At 43.3% G+C, this 18502-nt stretch overlaps 1 protein-coding gene across 4 annotated transcripts in view; it reads right to left on the reverse strand.

The window, feature by feature from the left end:
• The window catches only part of MYH10 (myosin heavy chain 10), a 141407-nt gene that overhangs the window by 45275 nt on the left and 77630 nt on the right, over positions 1-18502 (reverse strand). For 2 of the 4 annotated variants that reach the window (XM_080678790.1, XM_080678789.1), the window contains 8 exons: positions 17679-17822; positions 17347-17442; positions 15439-15557; positions 14740-14892; positions 11474-11647; positions 7356-7529; positions 7003-7117; positions 2396-2458 (listed from right to left, as the gene is read on the reverse strand). In XM_080678790.1, coding sequence (XP_080534916.1) covers positions 2396-2458; positions 7003-7117; positions 7356-7529; positions 11474-11647; positions 14740-14892; positions 15439-15557; positions 17347-17442; positions 17679-17822 — 1038 coding nt within the window. The remainder of the gene's footprint in view (positions 1-2395; positions 2459-7002; positions 7118-7355; positions 7530-11473; positions 11648-14739; positions 14893-15438; positions 15558-17346; positions 17443-17678; positions 17823-18502) is intronic. The other 2 variants (XM_080678792.1, XM_080678791.1) reach the window with 1 other exon arrangement.

Consider the following 18502-nt stretch of genomic DNA (forward strand, 5'->3'; position numbering starts at 1 on the left):
TGGAAGAAAACAGTCCTTTGTAGCACAAATTTGTATAGCCTCCTCATCTTGCCTCTAGGGGTTCTGCTCCTCTCTCTTCTGCACTGGTCCCCGATGCTTCTGGAAACACCTTTTTATCCCAGGCTCTCATTTTCATCCTCAAAAGTCTTTAGGACCCCCATAATGCCATCTTCCTAACATTATGTTCTTTGTGGTTTCTTTCTTTTTTTAAAAAAAATATATTTTATTGATTTTTTACAGAGAGGAAGGAAGAGGGATAGATAGTCAGAAACATCGATGAGAGAGAAACATCGATCAGCTGCCTCTTGCACACCTCCTACTGGTGATGTGCCCGCAACCAAGTTACATGCCCTTGACCGGAATCGAACCTGGGACCTTTCAGTCCGCAGGCTGACGCTCTATCCACTGAGCCAAACCGGTTTTGGCATTCTTTGTGGTTTCTTAGAGATGCTCAATGCATGGTATCATGTCAGAGGCCATCACAATTTGGATCCCTAGGAACTCGGTCATCACTGTCTTCTGAGAAATCATGGAAAATGCTAAAGTCTCATATTTTCATTTCAAACCTATTACCGGGGGTTCAAATCCATAAACACAGATTGAGGAGAAAAATGCTTTGCTGTAGAAATACGATACACAACTTCAAGACCATGATTAGCTGTGGGGGAAGGAGGCCCTCTAAGGAGAGACAGCTGATCAATGAGCTTCCCCAGGGATGTCTGTCCAGCGTCTAACATGCAGGGCCCGTAACTCAACCAAAGGACACCTTGCGAGAGACGGAACCGGCACATTTCAGGTGAGAATGTGCCAAGGTGAGAATGTGGGGAGGTGAACGAGCTTACTCCCCGCCAGAATGATGCCAGCTAAGAGTGGCTCTATCCTTGTCCTGTTGGGACAGAAAACACCTGGTGTACAAGAGCATGTACACTGTAGGGGAGGAGAGGCCCCAGCGGGCACGCTAGGCAAAGCTGCTGCGCATGACAAGGGGGTGTGGAATTCCCACGCACCCACCAATCCCCTCCCTCAAGGACTTACTGATGGTGTGCCTACTTTGTGCCAAGTGCTGGGGAAACGACAGTGAGCACAGACAGGCACTGCCCCAGCTCTCAAAGAGCTCACACCTGGAATTCTCTTTAAACATTAGGAATCCCCAAGATGAAAGGAGATCGATTTAAAGAGGGCACTCTAATTTTGGGAGGAAGTCCAGAAGATCAAGCACTAACCTGTTAACAAAGCACAAGTCTCAGGCAGGCCACAGCTTACAACTACCTCCTGGCTCTCTTCCTCCCCCCACGTCCTCAACTTGGTCAGTACCCGCCAAGGCCAAGGATGACGGAAGACTTCTTCCTCTGCAGTTCTGTGGAATATCCATTCCAACTCATGGAATAATCTTTGGCATGATCTCCCCTCCTGCCCCAGCCCCTAAAGATTGCAATCTACTTTTTTCATGAACTAGAATTGATGGCAGGAATCTGGACTTGGATGAAAACGGGCACATTCCTTCAACATAGTTTTTAAAAACCTTTTGGGTATAGATCTCAGCATTATCATGTTCCAAAAAGTATAAAGGAAATTTTATAAGATGAATTTGACTATATTTTTTAATTTCACTACATGATAACATCACTAAATAACTGGAAGGGTGGGTAATATTCATTTTATATTGTGCTTCTGGGGGACCTCTAGCATGGTTAGGCTGTATTTTAAAACAGGGCTAAAGGATTCAGACCACAAGGCCGATCTGGAGCTCAATTTCACGTTCGTTGTACAAATTCTACCACCAATCCGCTCTATCTTAGTCTCACCTTGCAAATATCAAGCCTTGTAGACAGTTTCACTATCTCCAGTTCAAAAGAAAAAGCCAAGTAGCTAGCTGTGCACATAAATTCCAAACAAGAGGTATAACGATGAGACCAACACCTGTGAGATAAATATGCACTTATTTGTTCATAAAATGTTAATGACTTAAAGAAAAGACTCCTCTTTGGAATTTCTTAGAGTTGAAATTTAATGGTAACTCAAAGACAAAGAAGACATTACTAGTAGATCAATTCCTAACCATTCCCTTGGAGGACTGTGTATCAAAACGGCACTACTGGAAAAGGTAGTGACATACCTTTTATATGCAGTGCTGCAAGTGCTATGCATAAAATAAGAAGCAATGTGTAGGCAGTAGCAATTGGATTATTTATGCACTCAAACAGTTGCCTTGAAGTAGAATAAAACTGAGCATGAAATGAAAGGTTCATGCAGGTCTATGAGCGAAACAAAAACAGAAACCAGCCGCATCCCATCTACCCTGCCCGCCCGGCCGCCCTGCCAGCCCCCCCGCAAGTTCTTCCTGTGGGCTTAGGACCCTTCTGTTTTGGAAGACCTACAGGCTTTATACATTCACCTGGTGGCTCATGAAGACCAGAAACACTGTCATAGAAAGAAGCTCTCTGAATATTCTGAATCTCTAAAGCAGAGAAACAGCAAAAACAGGACAGAAGAGCAAATACACAAACACTTCAGTTAGTGTGAAAGACATTCGACATCACAAGTAAACTTTGAAATCGGGTACGAAAGTCGCTAGTCCAGGGAAGATCCCATGCAAACATTACTCGTTAGAGAATCTGCACATTTGGACCAAGTTCTTTATAAAATAGACTTAATCTGAATGAAAATGCATATTCCCCACTCCAGGTGTGAGCATTTTATCACACCAGTGTTAAATGACCACCCCACATAAATGCAGGATGAAATGTTAAGAGTAATAAGGTACTACTCCAGTTGTCCTTCATAAAATCACCTTGCAATTAGCTAATTAGGACAAGGTGCAGTAAGTTACACTCTGATAAATGTACGCATTAGTAACTTTTACTGTCAAAAATTTACACTGCTGTGCAATTTTACTTTCAATACAGATTCTTGAAATATAATTTACTTCAAATACAAATTACTAATACATAGGTAATTACCATTAAGGAAAACAAAATTCAAGTTCTGTTTAGCAAAATGTTAAAAATAACTTCAAATCATAAGAAGACACTTGATATCCCGAGGCACATTTACATAAGAAATGCAATATTTAGTGGTTTGTTTTTTTTGGTCTATAAGCCCCCCGAAGTGTTGAGAAGTCCCATGCAGCTGGGAGACAGATCCCAAAACAATCTCATAGCAGAAAGTAGGGCACTATGAGTCTCTAGGGCAGGGCTGCCACCAAAAATCTTATTTCTCCTGGTTTGGCCTTGAGAAACTCTTTAAAACCCTAACACAAAGTCTATTTTAATACATAGTGTTTTATAGTAAAAATATTGCACCTTCACAGGCAAACTATATTCATACAACACATAGTCATACATTTGTGGCCCACTTATTATTTTTCTGCTTTTGCTTTTATGTGGTTGTAAAAATAGAAAAAAAAAATAGAAAAATACATGTTTTTCCAGGGTCCTTTTCTTTTCCTGGAGAAAAAGCTACCCTTATCCCAAGAGATCTCTATACCCAGAGTGAGCAGCCACGAATTCTTCACCTTAGCAGACCCTCCTCCAACTCCTGTGCCTGCCCTGACTTTCTGGATGAAACTCAGTCCTGCCGCTCCCCGGACAGTGGGCGACCTCTGGATCTCAGATCACACTGAATAACTGTCCACTACGCTGATGGACAACAGGCCTTCCTACAGCAGCATCATGAGAACAGCAGACACGGGGAGTATTCCAGAGCAGACGCCAGCACAGCCGAGTCAGATCCAGGGCAGGTGAGACTGTCAGCAGCCCACTCTGACAAAAGGGACCACACGTGCGCCCAAGCGCCAATGTGCAGAAAGGCAAGGGTCCGAGCTGTGGACTAAGTCCAGAAGCACAGGGCTGGGGCCAGGACTGAAGGAGCTCAGCAAGGCTGCAAGCGTTTTCTCTCAGCGTTTCTGGAACCTAGTAAGTTATCCGTGGCTATGGAAGCACAAAAAGGCAGGGGAGCCCTGGCCGTTGGTGCTATGTGGTTAGAGCACCAGCCTGTGAACTATGGGCCGCAGGTTCCATCCCCTGGTCAGGGGCATGTACCTTGGTTGCAGGTTCAATCACCAGCCCTGGTTGGGGCGTGTACGGGAGGCAATCAATCACTGTGTCTCTCTCGAGTCTATGCTTCTCTCTCTCTCCCCCTTCTACTCTCTCCAAAAAAATAAAAATAAAAAGCAATGGAAAAAATATCCATGGGTGAGGATTAAAAAAATGGGGGGGGGGGGGCAGGGGAGCACGCTCCAGACACAGCCCTGCCCACAAGGCACATCACCTGTGACATGGATCACTGAGCCCCCACCTCTACCCTTGCTGGCCAAACCTTATTTTCTTGCAACTTCTGACCCACTGCTGCCAAAAGCTCTCCCACATCTGGGAGGCGAGACAAGATGTTACAGAAGGAAGTGGGAGGAGGAAGCCAAGGAAACTGGGGGCCAAGACAGGCTGGCTCTGTCCTATGCTGCATCTGCATATCCTGAGTCTCCCACTGGGTTACCAGCTCCTGGGGCAGGGCCGCATCTTTCCTCATTCCCCAAGACTCTCCCGGATGATAACCATGGTGCACACCATTACACATGTGCATGTGTTATATGAATGGTTAGGTGCTCACTAGGTGTTCCCCACAATATCATTTTCGGTTAAGGAACTACAAAATAAGAGTCAAAGTGGTTCACAATCTCAGAACCAGTATGTAACTCAGGACCCACTTTCTTTACTACTGTGTTAATTCCCAAACACATTCTTCTCTTCTCATCCAAAATGAAGAGAAAATCGGATTTTGAGGCTTCAGTAGTAAAAATGCCAGTTTCCTCTGTTCCTTTCTTCCTGCTCATTCCATGCCCACTTCGAGGTTCTTTCCCACCAATCCCACCAGGCAAACACGGCGTTTTACTTCTTCAGTCCACACGTCTCACCTGCTCTGGCTCACAACCTACAGAAGCTACTTATTTAGTGGAGTCAAGTCCACAGAGACCGGCAATCAGGCCTCTCCATGGTCTGCTCTCAGCTTGTGACCTGGCCTTGTTCCCCACCTGCACCCTTCGCCCCAGCCCCACTCTAACGCCCAAAGGCACCACACGTCCTGAGCTGTGATTCCCTCACTTCCATCCTCTAATCACTCACTCCACCTGTTCGGCCCCTTCTCCCATGCCAACTTCACTTCTGAAATGCTCCACTCCCCTGGTGAGCTAGCTCACGCAAACCTACTCACACTCAATGTTTAAGGCCTGATCATGACACGGGTGCTCACATATTAGTGCTGAGAACTGCCTGGCACTTAGTCACTATTCGGTAAACGTCAGTTTTCCTTATTTGTTCAACAAATCATTCTCCTTCAAGTACAAGGAAAACTGCCTTCTCCTTCATGGCATTTTACCTTAGAACCCCAAGAAAAAGGAGGTCCCTTCCTCTGCTGTACATTGCTACAAGCTCATCTTGCCCCCTTCACACAGCACTCACCAGATTCGTCTGGTTCTCAGACCTCCACCTACACATCCCACCCTGTTCCTGTGCACTGAGACCTGAGGAGGGCCAGGAGGAGGGGCCACGGGACGCTAGCCCATGTCGAGCCCAGTACAGTCAGAGCGGAACTGATTGCTAACAGAACACAAGTGTTCAGGCTGGCAGCACTGCTCCTCTCTTCTCTCTGCGACATTTCCCACGTGCAGTTCCAGCTCCCCAGTTCTAGCTGGGTGTCCTAGCACCGTGGACATGCTGTTTATCACAACTGGAGCTCACAGACCCGGTTCCAGTTCCTCATATTCCATCTAACCTTTCACAGCAGCAGGCTAGGGAGTCCCTCAACAATGGCATTGTGAATACCATGTTAGTCTCTGCTCTCAGCCCTCATGCAGCACCCATGGCTGACCAGTCACAGCCAGCACCAGGGAACACGCAGCATCAGTTGAAGACTTTCATCCAAAGGCATAAAGATCAAAAGCTTCCGTATTACACGCTGGGAACCTAATCTGTTTTCTAAGTCTCTCCTTTTACACAGTCCCGGGCACTGTCTGTCCCAGGACACATGCATGATGTGTACAGCGCGCCTACCTGTGGGCTCCTCACATCTCGGGCGGATGTGCGTGATCATTCCTGAATAGATCACCTTTGACACGGTTATCTTCCCCTGCTCACTTTCTCTGCATTCACTCTTCTCTTCCCACCTCTTTCCTTTTGCCCAAACTGCCTAAACCCTTCTTTCTGTTTCTTTCTCTCTGCCTCTGAGAAGACAGCACCACAAGCTCTTGATTTGCTACAGGAAAAGCAGAGGTGAGCCAGGTTCCTGAACAGGACGGCCTCAGGGTCAAGGCCTAGCCAGGGGCAGGTCCAGGGCTAAGGTCCTGCATGACCTGAGGCCAAGCAAAGAGATGGGACACAGTCAGGATGAGATGCAGCAGGGAGAGCTAAGCTCCAAAAGATACTGGTGCCCACTATGCACAGGCACACAGAGATGTACTGGTACCAGCACACCTTCTAGTCTATGACACAACATTACCAAGACCTTCCCTGAGGCTCATGTAAAGAAAAGCACTCTGAGGACTGATGGGAACAGAAACTGGTCTACACACAGGGCATCTGACTGTGTTCACCAGCCATAGTGCGTGCGTGCGTGTGTGTGTGTGTGTGTGTGTGTGTGTGTGGCTGGCAGTGGCTAGGACGCATGACCTGCGTGCGGCAGAGAAAATGCACAGGGCTTCTCAGGTTGTATGTCCCCAAACCCTTGGATTACAATCGAACTAGGCCAGGGTGGCCCGAGGCATATGTAGTTCTTTCTGGCTCTGAGCCTAGAAGGTTCCCACACTCCCCACAGCATCTGACCAAGAGGGCAGATGTCTTGTTACCCGAGTATTCTCAAAGTGGGTAAATCCCGAGGTAATGGCAGCCCTGCTCTAGGGAAAGAGGGTTATAGTAAAATACATGTGCACACAGATATGTAAGAGAACCATATGCAATCCTTCATCGTAAACGACTCTGGCCAACCTGAGTTACAAATGCAAGGCATGCTTACCATCCTTCCAGAGCTCGGCCACAAATCTGTCCGAGGACTGGTGCAGCAGCGTGGCCACGTTGTCGTTCAGGGGGTCCATGTTCTTCATCAGCCACTCGTCCGCCTTGTAGTCCACCTGGCCCGCCCCGGAGCCAAACGAGGCGAGATGGAAAAACAAACAAAACCAAGGAACAGTTAGCCTTACTCACGGATGTTCACAGAGCAACCTAAGAAGTGGATTGTCTTAAAGGCAATCAACTGTAATGTATACTATATTTAAGGATTTACAAATGTTTATCAGCACATTTCTTATAAACTCCATCAATGTAGCAAAGTTTCACACAGTACTTTTAATCCAGCTCTCCAGCTCTTACCTTCCCTGCATAGTGTATGATGCAAAAGTCAGCTTTGTCTTTCAGCTGCCGAGGTTTCTGAAACTTGGAGTGGGAACCTTGCTCTTGAACTAGTTTTTCAACAAAGGTTTTATCTGTGGCTTTCGGGAACCAGCACTCTTCATCCAAAAGGGCAAGCACACCAGGAGGGTTGGCCTGATAACAAGAGGCAATGAGAATGGCGAGTTTGCATGTAATACCCACTGGGTCTGATCCAGATCTATGGACACCAACTGCTGAGCTAGAAGGCAATGTCCAGATCCATGGTTGGCAAACTGCGGCTCGCAAACCACATGCGGCTCTTTGGCTCCTTGAGTGTGGCTTTTCCACAAAATACCACGGCCTGGGTGAGTCTATTTTGAAGAAGTGGCATTAGAATAGGTTTAAGTTTAAAAAATTTGGCTCTCAAAAGAAATTTCAGTCGTTGTACTGTTGATATTTGGCTCTGTTGACTAATGAGTTTGCCGACCACTGGTCCAGACCAAATCCATGCTCCAAGCACCCAGGTCTCCAAGTGCTAAGTAAGTACAGGTGAGACAATGGGTGAGTCACTTATCTCATAAACATACACGTATAAACTGTAGGTAAACTAATTCCAAGTAGATAGTCCCCAAACGCAGCAAATAAAAGACCCCACCCCCACCCTAGTGAGGAGGTGGAGAGATGAAACTGAATGTTCATAGTCAATGACTGGATGGATAAATTATTCAAAACCCCCCACCAGGTGGAATGCTTCAGACATTTTATATCCTAATCATTTTTCTGGTTAAGTAACAACTAAATAAAATGTACTGCTTCACACTTGGTGAAATATTTTAAACTATTATTAAGTAGAGTATATGGAAGGTGATGAAATAATTTACCAGTTACTTTATATATTTGTTTCAACAAACATTTGAGAGCCTGTTTTATTTCATACAAGTAATTCCCTGAAAAAAGACATAGAAACAAAGTAGGTTAGTGTGGCCAGGGACTGGGAAGGGGAGCAGGGAGCACCTGCTAACGGGACAGAGTTTCGTTCAGGGATGATGAACATGTGGAATCAGATGATGGTACTGGTTATACAACTTTGTGAATATACTGAAACCCACTGAATTGTATACTTTAAAAGAGTGAATTTTAGGGTCTGTGCCTACAGCTTGCCATTCTCTGGGAGCTCAAAATTCAGTGGACTGACTTCTTTCTTGGGAGGAAGGTGGGATTCTCAGTGATCTATTTTATAGCTTCTGGATCAGCATTCATTGCCACTCTGCAAATACAGCAACTTGTGATACAAGATTGAATGTCTCAATTCCAGGGCCGCCTATCAGTTTTCTGAATAAATCTCTAAGATCAGTTTTCTTCAACTCACAAGGCCTTTCTATTTACTGGGGAAGAGAGGGCTGTGTACAAATATTGCTTAAAGAGTAACTAGAGGTTATAGTTAAATGTAAGTGAAATACTATAACAACATGGTCAGGGGCAGGTGGCAGTAGAAGCTGAGACCGCTCTGAAGTGAGCCCAGCACTGAGCCCTCCCTCCACGCTGCTAAGTCCGTGTCCTCCCCCTGAAAGAACTACATGAAAGAGCAGCTAAGAAAAGGCTATGATCAAAGCGACTGGGATCTCTAACTTCTGAAATAGGATCCCAAATATAATTTAATCTTTTCTAAATGACTCAGTGACAGCATAATTATGAATATCCATTATGGTGTCTCCTTGTTATTTTTCCTGCGTCACCCTTCAATGTCAAGTTCACTGTTAACACTTCTTTTAATTGGAGCTGTAAGTATGAGAGACTATTTCCTGCCTAAGGCCAGAGGCACTCTCAAGGGTTTGTAAGCAGCTTTCTGAACTTAGAGGGTCACCCACTGCCACCCCTTCACCCTCCACCCCCACCCCAGGCTGGGCGGGGCTGGGTTTGTGAGAGAGGAGGCAAAAACTGGGCCGTAGCTTTCGAGGTATTTATTTTCCTTCTGGAAAATGTTCTCACTCTCCATTTTGAAAGAACCATCAATAGCATCATTATCCCATATTGTACATGCCATAGTTAAATTTCCTACTTATAAAATCTTTATGTTTCTATGGATAAGTGGAATAAGGTAATCCTAAAGAACAATGGACTTAAAGAGTGAGTCAGCATTAAATTCTAAACTCCCTCCCTCCCTTTTCTGAGCTGCCTTTCCTTTAAGTTGGGACCAGTCAGGCAAGAAATAAAAAGGTACATTCTAAAGTCTCTTGGGGAGGAGCCTAGAGATGCAGTACAAAAAGTATAGGAGGAAAGAAGTAAAGCAGGAAGGAAGGAAGGGGTTGAGGGAGTGAGCAGGGAAGGAGTGAGGAAAAAAGGAAGAATTCATTCTGCTCACTGTCCTTAAGTATCTAGACAAAGCTGGCATATCCTCCCCACGCCAATAGCTTCTGAACACCCTGACTGGAAAATTTTCCTAAAATCCCACTATCCTCCCAATTTCTGGAATGTGGCCCTGGAACGCTCTCCCATTGCCGTCCTGGTCTTTACCATCTCCAAATTCAGAGAATCACTGACCAGGAACCACTAACCAGTGAACTACCATCATGTTTTGTTCTGTTCTCTGGCTTTAAGATGAGGTCCCCTAGGACCAGGGCCATACTATCTACTCCCCACATCCCCACGGCACCCCATTCTTTTTATTTCCAGGCTGTAATAGAGGAGTTAATAAAATTTTGTGGCCTTGATCTTATCCTAATCTAATAATAGTGAACAAAACAACTGAAAGTGCAGATACATAGGTAATAGGTAATACTTTCTTAAAACATAGAGCTTCCAGTGTTACAGCTACATATAAGTGAGCATCTCAAATCATATGATCGCTGATAATACCAATATAAAATATTCTATTCCCTTATTTATATACATTCCCAAACAATTTTTTGGGCAGTAAAGCTGTAAGGAAATAGATTCACATGTCCGTGTGGACACTGGAAGTTACTACGAGTATGCCTTCGATGTTACTCCTAAACAATGCTGTAGGGTACACAGAGCAGAGTCCTCCCAAGTGCGGTAATTTGAGAGTTCTGCCCCAAAAAAGCGGCTGCAGTGTCTTGAAAGTAAAATGATCTCTCACGTATGAGCCAAATGAAAACGATGTTATTTCCCTTAAACCCAAACTTCTAATGTGCGACAAGTACATCTCTAACAGGGTGAGTGTCCTCTAGGCTCCTGTCCCTCGTTCGGAACCAGGTACTGAGCATCCAGGCTTAGGCATTAGTCCTCCAACCCCTCAGGCACGAGAACACGGGTGCAGGCTGAACAGCACAAGGAGAACTGCTCCACAGCCCAGAGCACCGCACAGAACACACCTCGTGGGAACACACCTACTGAACCAGCATCGGACCTTGACCCAAATTACTGGTATCAGTGCTGAATTATGCTTTCGTTTTCCTATGTTTTGGCAGTTGGCAAAGTAAAATAAGCAAAGCTACTACCTTGTTGTAGCTTCCAGGGGATACACAGCCCAATCATCAACATTCATTGGGGATCATACAGTTTCATCCGAGAGTTATACATGTTCCATATATTTCTACATGACACAGAACCAAAAGAAAATGGTCTACGATTGCTATAAAAATATACCTGCCTCAACCTTAAAAATAAAAATCTCTAATTAAAAAAATCTGTCAGAATAAAAATATCCTTGTACTTATAAGGATAAACTTTAGTTATCTGAAAAATAGATTTACATGCCATGTCTCAGTTTTGGCCAAATGAAGTGCCCTGTATTGCCTACGGAGGCAAGTCAGGTGGAGCCCTCCACCTTCCCAGGTGCAGAGGGTTGGAGGTAAACGTGACTGCCATCACCATCGTGGCACCTGCAGTCTGGGAAGACCGGGTACATGAGCCAATGTACTCACACACGCAGGCAAAGGGATAAGGCTGCATGAAAAGAGACCAAAGAAGGGTCTTAATGGCATGCTACTTACTTTTTCAATAGGTATTTTATCACAGTGTCACCTTCCTAGAAAATGTAGATTAGAAAATTAACACTGAGCAGACAGGTAATTAACATGGATCAGATTATGCCAAGAAGAACTCAAGGCACCGCCCACATCAGCTCTGAAAGCCAACAGCAGGGAGACACTTACAGGCCTCTCTATCAGGTCAATGCACGGCTGCAGGTCGAGCCCGAAGTCGATGAAGTTCCACTCAATGCCCTCACGCTGGTACTCCTCCTGCTCCAGGATGAACATGGTGTGGTTGAACAGCTGCTGCAGCTTCTCGTTCGTGTAATTGATGCACAGCTGCTCGAAGGAGTTCAGCTGCCAAGGTTGAGAGAACGGGTTTCCAAACATGGCGAGGGGACGGAAAAGCAGGAATAGTCATCTAGTTATCAAACAATTCATTAAAGTTCAATTAGGTATCAACTACATTATTGCTTGTAGCTAATGATAGCGACTGAACTGAGGGCGTCTCTCTCCATCTCTCTCTCTCCCTCTGCCCCCCACCACACACACTACATATATATACATCACTGAACTGCCACAATGAGAAAATAATAAACTCAGTATGCTAACTGAATAATCTACAAATAAAACAAAGCTTATTAGTGAATGATTAATGAATATAAATGATGAAATAAATGAGAAAGAGAAGAAGAAAAACAGAGAGACGTGGGAAGGCAAAGGAAAGCAAGCACTGCTCCATAGCTCTGAGGAATCTAGAGAATGCATGTGGTGCGGTCCCATCTACTCCTCACTCAGCTTCCAGCTCAGAGGGAGCTAAGAAAGCACTAATGCGCACTTCGCAGGGATGTTGTGAGATCCTAGCCAGGCCCGACGAACAAAATGCACTCAATCCGGTGTGAGGCTCCAGGCTGCTTCCCTCTGCATTCCCTTCTCTTACCAAGTGTCTGACCTTTGCCAGTACTAAGAGTGACACTGCATTGCTCGCATGAAGTGAACTTGAGCATCTTTGCATAAGTTATAGACATTTGTTTCCTTCTCTGCAATCTCTGCCTGTTTTTCTATTGTGCTGTTGATGGGATGAATGACCAAATGGATGAATAGGCACAATATTCTTAAAGCAATCACTTTCTATATTAGAGGCACTCAACCTTTTTTCCTGCCTTCACACTATTCACACAAGTACCAAGTGCCCATAAATAACCTCTTTCATTATAAAAAGTGATCTTCAAGTAGGGCAGGTATAATCAATCTCCAAGGAATAAATTTATAGTCTGAAAGACATTCTAGTCCCCCACCCCCTACGGAGGTGTTACACTCACTATTCTGGAATGAGGTCAGGCTAGGAAGGCAGGGGCAGTGTTTACTTGCCCAAACACCACATTTCTAGTGAACCACATAAACATCTATAGACTGCTGGATGGTGCTTATTCATGCTTATGTCAATGGCATTGCTCTGCCGTAGGATTATGAGACCTTATTCTCTGTTTAGCATTACTATGTATGTGTGGTGGTTTTTTAAATAAATTTTTAAATTTTTCTTCCATATTTAAGCTATCAACTGTATTTTAAAATAATTATTTTTTACATTGGTAATTCACGGTATAAAATTAAAAATGTACAAAGAATTGCACTGTCTCATTCCCTAGAGTCAACTACTATCACTTATTTCTTGTGATCCTTCCAGAAATAGTCTATGCACTTATAAATGTGTTATCTTGTTTTATTTTTTAACTCATCAATGTATTTGAAGTCTTTCCATATCAGTAAATAAAGCCACCCTACCCTTTATAATGGGTGCATAGCACTCCACTCTATGGGTATCTCAAGATTAATTGAAACAAACTCCTAATGGTGGGCATTTAGCTTTTCCTATGATAAAGAACGATCAATACCAACCTTGCACTTTTAGCATTACACACTTTCCTACTGTCTGTGTACTTACATGTGTAGCTTTCTTTTACATCCTTTAATACCCTCGTGAAAACTTATCCTCTATAGTACTAAATTTTCCTATCCAAGAACAAGGTATGCTTTTTCAACTGTTCAAGTCTTCTATGTTTTCACAGTAGCCTTGTAAAATTGTCTTCAACTTAATCTTGCCCATTTCTTCTTAAATTTATTCTTAGGTATTTCATCTGCTTTTGTTGCAGCTGGAAATAGGATTCTTTCCTGTCATTACATCTTCTGATTGTTTATATACAGGAAGGCAACTGATTTTAAAAATGTAACTTGAAGTTACAGACATTTCTGTTTCCTTCTCTGTGAACTCTGCCCATTTACCGGGCCACCTTTCATGATTTCTCAATTTATTTACAAATCAATGCACATTAAAGCAATTTCTTATGGTGGCAGTTGCAGTTCAGCAGGCAAAACAGCATATACAGTACCAGTTCAGACTGCATGGAAACAGACATAATTTTAAAGTGGCCAAAGTAGCACACTGATCCCAAGAAGTACTTAATTTATTATTTGTTCCTTACATACATACAGTCAGCCTATCAAAGGAGAGGTAAAGATATAAATATTTAAGAGGTCAAAATGTTATCAACTTTCTTTTGCAGGTGTATAACTACAAACCTTTGATGGATTGATGATGAATAAATGGAAAAATCTAGTCAGATCAAGAATAAAAGATATTGAAATCCATCATCAAATCCTATGGCTTTATCTTCAAAACAGAGATCATTATCTTTCCTCATTTCTCCATCTCACACTGCTTATTCCTGACTCCTGAGCCGGCCACCATCACCTGGCCCCTGGGCCATGACAAAGGCCAGTGGCCTCACGGTCTCGCTACTTCTGCTTTTGCTCCACACCACACCCCAGTTCCTATTGGGCAGCTACATCTAGTCACTCTGGCTTTCTAGCAATTTCTAACATTAACAAATTCCCTCCCATACAGGACTGCTGCCTGGAGAAATTATGGAGGCTGGGGCTTCTCCTCCTTCATGTACCCGTAAGGCCAGCACTGCAGAGACACCTCCCAAGACTCAGCTGTCTAAAGCCGGCCTCCCTGCTCTTCTATCACAGCATCAATCACAATTCTGAGAATTTAGTGGCTCTTTATCTTTTATGGTTTGACTCTCCACTAGAATGGCAGGGATTATCCCTGCTTATCTGCCACTATGTCGCTGGTGCCTGGCACAGCACAGTGAGTGTACATTGTGAGCCTTCATTAATATCTGTTAAAAGAATAAGACGAGCCCAACTGGCGTGGCTCAGTGGTTAAGCATCAACCTATGAACCAGGTCACGGTTTGATTCCCAGTCAGGGCACATGCCTGGTTGGCAGGCTCGATCTCCAGTTGGGGGCGTGCAGGAGGCAGCCAATCAATGATTCTCTGTCATCACTGATGTTTCTATCCCTTTTACCCTCCCCCTTTCTCTCTCTGAAATCAATAAATAATAATAATAATTTGAAGGAAGAGCAGGAGGGAAGAGACACACCTCAAAAATTTCAAATCCAGCAATGTCCAGGATTCCAATGAAAGATGCTCCCTGACGCTTGGTCCTATCCAGGGCTTTATTGATCCGGTGAACAAGCCAGCGAAAGAGCCGCTCGTAGGTAGCTTTTGCCAGTGCTTCCACTGCAAAGTCCGCCTGTAATTACACAACACCATGTTTTAATCTGGAAATGATCTCAACAAGACATTCATGGCTATTTATATAGAGTTCAATGTTCTTCAAAAAACCTGAAATAGCATGTACTGCTTAGTTATGTCTCAAGTTTACACATCAACACAAAGGGTGTTAGTACAATTAAATGTAAACTAGAGATAATCAATTTAAGGGAAGGGTGAAGATGGCCAGTAAAAAAGAACCCCTCCCTATGTCCTGGGGGTTCTGTGAGCCTATCTGCTTGGAGTCTGAAAGGAGTCCACCCTGAAACGGTGGAGTCCAACTCCTATATTCTTGTTGGGTGGGCTCTAGAAGTACACAACTTTGTCCTCCTGGATAATCTATCTACTGGGGAAAGCTCAAATTTCCTTTTTAAAAAACTACACAAGAAAACCCCCACTCAATTAGTCCCAGGAAACATCCATATTATAGAGCTTTATCTGGTTCAGTTTGTCGCATACCAATCAGAAGGTCTTATGACCACAATTTATATTCAAACACATGTAGAATAATTAATGATAAATGTACTTGTTCTTTGGTCTGGGCTTTCTGTACGTAGTCTCGGCCGACCTTGATCCGGGGGGTAAGGATGGCCCGAGTGAACTCCATCACATTCATCCCAAGAAGATGGCACAGCTTCTGGGCAACTAGAGTGTAAAAAAATCTCCTAAATAGTGGACTCTTCCTTATGATCCAGTCACAATACATCCAATAAACACTCGAAAAACCTGAGTAATCATTAAACTGTATTAAGAAATAACAAGTTTTAGGTCTGATGAAAAATCCCTTCATCCCTTCAAATTAGTAACACTCATCCTTAGGTTATTTAAAAGAGACTGTTAGCCAGCAATTACTTATTATGGCTAATAATGCAAGTTACTGAGTCTTGGAACCCATGATAACACACAGAATGAGAAAAACAGTGCTACCAAGATAACTGGCCGTGATCATGTAATGATCCTAATAATATTTTATTGGGCAAGAAATCTGTAAGTTTAAAAAAAGTTACTTGATTACATGGCTAACATGAAACACTCAATACATAACTGCTACTTTTGTTATTGTTGATTCTCAGCAGCATTAGGGCACCTGCCTCACTAGAAGTTCATTGTCTAATATCCCCCAAGGTCCAACAAGTATATGAATTATTATAATTATTTTGAATTAAGTGTTAAAAATCGTCGTATCAAAATTGGAGGTATCAGTATAAATCCATGGTTTTTAATATACATACATAGAAATGAAAATAGGAGTGTGAGTACATGTGTGTTCATGTTCCCTTGCTCTGTCTTCTGAGAGAAGTCAGAAACAAATGAGACCCTGGAACAACCAGATATGGCAGCTAAACCCCATTCTTCAATATGAAGAAAGGTAGAGAAACGGGCCAATTCCAGGGCCGGGGCTGGACAAATACAAAATGAGTCTGGAACATTTTGTGTTGCCATAAAGTAAGAAATTGCTTTAAAATAAAAGTGACAGAGTCATGTCACAGTAACCGGAGCACTAGCCTCAAGGGGCTCCAACTCCTCATGGCCACATCGAGGACAGGAATAAATAAATAATTATGGAATGGATCATAAACCATACAATTATTTAAAGAAGGGTCCATGTGTCTATACTGATATGAATGAAAAAGTGAAAGCTCTTCCTTACAGTAGGATTCCAGGGAGTAAATATAAAAGAATGATGTAGACAGAAAGTCACCACTTTACACCACAAATAAGACTTATTTCCGGTAAGAATCATAAATGGATGCAACAAGTAGTAGCTGAAGAGCCTGATGAGAGTCTGGACTTACTTCCTTAGTCTTAAGTGTCTCCCTCCTCTCCCAGATACTTGTTACAAAGGCTGAAGATAATCCAGTAGCAGAGAAACCCAGTAGACACTTCCTTAACCAAGTTAACCTCACCAACAATGAGACAAACTCACATACGCCTCCCGATATGAGGCACAAGAAGGCCACAACACCACTTCTGTGATATTCTTACCAAAAATGTGTAACCTGAATTTAATCAGGAGGAAACCTCAGACAAACCCAAATGGAGGGACATTTTCCAAAACAACTGGCCAGCATTCTTCTTCAAAAGTGTCAAGGCCACGAAAGACGAAGACTGGGCCTATGTTCCTGGTAAGGTCAACACTGGCGAGGTCTCAGTAGCCACAGCTCCCTTTCCGATGAGCTGTGTGGTCTCTGCAGCTTATGTCTCCACATGCCCCCATTCCCAATGCCTTCCCAGGCCACAGCAGGGTCTCCAGTACTGCTGTGTCCTATACACACCTCTTCCCTCATATGACACCAGAGTGGCCCTTACGCATTCTGCTCCCGAGAGTCTTGTGGCAATGTGTCGGGAGTGCTTTCTATGCCTGTGCTACATGTTCTTGGAGAGCACAACAACTAATCATCTAAACGGAAATAAAATCAGCATCGTCAATTACCTGTATTTTCCGGCATGGAAGCTTGGTCAGTGTTCCGCTCCTTTTTGAAAGAAATATTTCCAAACTGAAGCACTGAAGACACTACTTTAAGCATAGCTTTATTAAAGAGAAAAAAATTAATAAAAATATTGTATTGACATATAGCAGAGACATATTCTAATTTATTTCGACTAAAAATTAGCTGGACAAAACTTTTCAGTACGGTATCTCTCAGGATTTCATAAAATTACAGGCAGTTCTCAGTTCCTAAAACATTTTCTAGTTTAGGCTATTGACCCCCAACGTGTGTCTTATTTAAATGAGTATCAGAATCTTAGAGAAATCCCACATACACAGAATCTCTTCATGAGAGAAGCCCATTATATGCATCGCTTCCATCGTCTCCTGGAAGTTATCTTTGTCTTGCTGTCCCGGAATGGGAATATAACCATTGGAGAGAAATCTGTAGTTGTTAAATCCTTCAAGAAGCAAGTCAGCTAAAAGAAAACAGAATGGAATACCATCAAGCAAACACTCATCAGCAGACTGAGCATGCCCACATCCAGGCAGCACCGATGCCCCAGGAGACCAGTGGTTCCCAACCAACCATCACCACCACATACTTCTCACCCCCACACTTTCTCTTTCTTTGTATGTTCATGCTAAATACACAAATACATACAGTTTCCCATCGTCTGCAACCAGGAAGGAAAATAATGTAAACTGCACAAACCTCAACGGGAGTTGGGGACAGTGGTTTATATATTTTAAATTGGATCATGGGAAAATGATGTAACTTTTCCAGAGAACTAAAACTTTATTGTTTTCAGATTTAAATATTATAGGACGCTTTTAAACCCATTTTCTATATTCCTTTCTTAACAAATAGTTCGTAGCTAACACTATGGGGTCAATATGAAGACTATGTGGACCTAAGATAAAAACCCAGATGTAGAAGGTGTGTGCTCAGCCCTCTCTCCAAGGCAGTCTATTTAGTGGTAAATTTGCTTTTGAGTGATGTGCTACATAAAATATTATGACAGAATACTATAATGGATAATACCCCCACTGCCTACTTGTACTTTAGGGGATATGAGTTAGAGACAACTTAACTTCCTCTTTCGGTAAATGTGTTTGTTCCTTGAGAGCAGAAGGATGTTTCTTAGGAGGGATCAAA

Source organism: Plecotus auritus, assembly GCF_963455305.1.
Source record: "Plecotus auritus genome assembly, chromosome: 7".
Classification (NCBI taxonomy): domain Eukaryota; kingdom Metazoa; phylum Chordata; class Mammalia; order Chiroptera; family Vespertilionidae; genus Plecotus; species Plecotus auritus.